At 58.3% G+C, this 2,885-nt stretch overlaps 1 protein-coding gene across 1 annotated transcript in view; it reads left to right on the top strand.

The window, feature by feature from the left end:
• The first annotated feature begins 1,455 nt into the window (after positions 1-1,455).
• The window catches only part of LOC113213639 (discoidin domain-containing receptor 2-like), a 61,406-nt gene continuing 59,976 nt past the window's right edge, over positions 1,456-2,885 (top strand). The window contains exon 1 of the mRNA XM_052270748.1: positions 1,456-1,716. Within this exon, the coding sequence (XP_052126708.1) occupies positions 1,456-1,716 (261 nt within the window). The remainder of the gene's footprint in view (positions 1,717-2,885) is intronic.

Raw genomic sequence — 2,885 nt, 5'->3', positions numbered from 1 at the left:
CGTAACTCCACCGCACCGTCATATCGACTGCTGATCGCTACAGGGTGGGGCGGCGGGGCGCGGCGGGCGGAACTTTGATATGAAAAGTTTGCTGGTTCGACTGTTGGCTTTTAGGGTCAGGGAGCGACGGGACAGCGGCGGCGGGGGCGACAGGCCGACTCGCTGTCCGCCATGCTAATGCCCCTGGCCCGCGCTCGGCCGGGCGGACGGACAGCCCCGGGGAGGGGCCGCGCGCTTTGGACAGTTTGCTGAATAGGCGGCAGCGTGGCTCTCCCTCTACCGCCCCGCCCAGGTCGCCCTCCTGAAGACGCGCGACGGAGTAGACGCGAAGACGAAGAAGTATAGTGGGAGGAGGACAAGGAAGGGACAGGGGATGAAAAGAGGGCGCGATTGATTGAAAAATGCTCACAAAAGAGTAGCAGTGATTATGCAGAAAGTTTTTACCGGGGATTAAAAAATACGGCGGCCGGAGAGAACGGCTGCGGGCGGCGCGGGGCCCTGCTGTGCCGTGGGCGGCGGGGCGGGGAGCGCGGAGCGATTTGCGTTCCGTTGTCGGATGAGCGGTGTGCCGTGGGGAGAGTAAGTGAGGGAGGGAGAAGTGAAAAGATTGCGGAATTTGTCGATTGGCCAGGTCCTAAGCCGATATAACACGGTGCTGGTGGTGATGGTGGTGGTGGCGGTGCCCCTCTGGGAGGGTGACAAACGCGGCGGTAGATGAGAATCGCAGCAGCACGCCCCGACGAGCAAACGTTGTCGTGCGTGAATTTTATTTTGTGCACTCTATCATTGTGCTTTCCTTTCTAAAAATAGCGAATGGCTACTACAGTTACACCGAGAAAAAAATTCTCCCCTAGGATAAGACAGTTCTCTATTGCGTCGTATTTTGATCCAGCACTACACATTTCGTTCCCGCGATATCAGAAACTTTGGTGAGAGGCAATGAACATGTGAGGCCAGGCAACAACATTTTTGTCTCTAGAGCAAATTGTTTAGTGCGTCAAAAACTTTCGGTCTGGGGACTAAAAGTCCAGTGCCCAGGACTAAATTTTTCTCAGTGTAGTTGTACAATTTCTTCACAAAATGTATCCCTCAAAATCGTATTCTAAAATATTTTTGCGCCCACTGCTTCGACAGTCCTCTTTCCCCTGTAGCTTCTCCCCCCGGTCCTCTCTTCCCACTCTCTCAAATATAAAATATTCCTTTCTGTTTCGCCCAGACGGACCTCACATGAGAAAAAGGGGCAAGACCATGCGAGCGCAGCAGGGCTGCGCAGCCGGTAAAGAGCCCCGGGCTGGCCGTCGGGCCCCGGCGTAGGGTGGTGTGACTCCCACTGTAGTCGAGCTGCCCGTGTCCTCCGGGCAAGGGGGGGGGGGGGGGGCGAGGGAAGAGAGAGAGAGAGAGGGGGAGGGGGGGGGGGGGAGAGGTCGCGTGGTGGTGTTTGGCGTGATGTAGAGCATGGACCCTGAAAAGGGGGCGCAGAAGGGATGTGCGGGCGGACGGACTCTTTTGTTCCTCTTCTTGTCGTTGTATGCGATCTCGTGCCGTACTGACGTGAGCGTTTGTCTCTCTCTTGTGTCCGCAGGTCTGGGCTGGGTCGGCTGGAAGAACGAGTCCCGTGACGGACAGCCCATCGAGATCAAGTTTGAATTCGACAAGGTGCGAGAGTTCAAGGCGGTGCACATCTTCTGCAACAACCAGTTCATGAAAGACGTTCAGGTGAGTTACCAATCATCATTTTTAGTCGTAATTTTTTTGTGTTGTTGACGGATTTAGTTTTGTGTTGCGTACATGACGGCCACCTTTGTGGCGGCTGTCAGGCAGGACCCTCGCCCTCCTCGCCACCCACCGTGCCGCTGCGCGTGGCGGTTTGACTGACTTGCGCTGGCTAATTTAAGTTGGCCATCTTGAGTTGTTGTTGTTCACGGCCAAGTTGCCGCCCCCGCCCCCGTCTACCGCCCTGCCGCCGCCCTGCCGACGACTTCCTCGAGGACCGACGGGGACGACGGGGGCCCTATGGGCAGAGGGGGACGTGCGACGCCACGGTCGAGCGGCCGACTGACAGCTCGGGGGGGATATCTGACGTAGAAAGACGGCGCGGGAAAGGGAGGGGCGTCTCTCTCTCTCTCTCTCTCTCTCTCTCTCTCTCTCTCTCTCTCACAGCGGTGGGGGCGGCAATGAGGCGTCTCGCTGATGGTTGCTCCGACAACCGTACCGAGGTGGGTGTTGCCCCTGCGTCGCTAGGCAACCCCGAGGGGGGTTGGTCTGGGGGTGTGGAGGTCCTACAGAGGGTGAGGGAGAGAAAGAGCAGGGGGGGTTGCCCCAAGGGCAAACTACTCAGGTGCGACGCGTTGCCTCGGCCGCCACTCACCGCGCTAAGTGCATTTTATAATTTTACTCGGGGAGGGGAAGGTGGGTGAGGGGGAGAGGGGAATGGGATCGAGCTCATCAGCCAGAGAGAGGAAGGGGGTGGGTGGAGAGGGCGGGAGAGTTGGAGAGTTGGGTGTGAGAGCAAGGTAGGGCCTCGCCGCGGGCAGACCAGCGCGCGCTGCCTGCCTGCTTGCTCTCCCGCTACAAGGGGTGGTCGGTCTGATATGAAGTTGGCGTTTGGCCGTTTTTCTTTTTGAAGAGCGCCCTCATCCCCTGCCGCTCTCCCTGCTCCCTTCTTCATTCTGCTCTCCCCCTTCGGTACGGCCTGCTGCAGCGCACGACGACGAATGAAGGTTCCTTATCACGGCAAAGAGAGAAGGGGCGTCGTACCTGCAGCGAACGTCGACCCGCATCGCAGTGTCCGAGGACGTCTGTCTGCTGCTTGCATCCTCCTCCTCTCTCTATCCCCCTCTCTCTCAACCTTCCTCCAACTCCTTCCCCCTACTAACTCGCTGTCT

This window comes from Frankliniella occidentalis, unplaced genomic scaffold (assembly GCF_000697945.3).
Source record: "Frankliniella occidentalis isolate FOCC.00 unplaced genomic scaffold, Focc_3.1 Scaffold136, whole genome shotgun sequence".
Lineage (NCBI taxonomy): Eukaryota > Metazoa > Arthropoda > Insecta > Thysanoptera > Thripidae > Frankliniella > Frankliniella occidentalis.
Note: the sequence above shows the minus strand (reverse complement) of the source record. Positions and strands in the feature narration are given on the sequence as shown.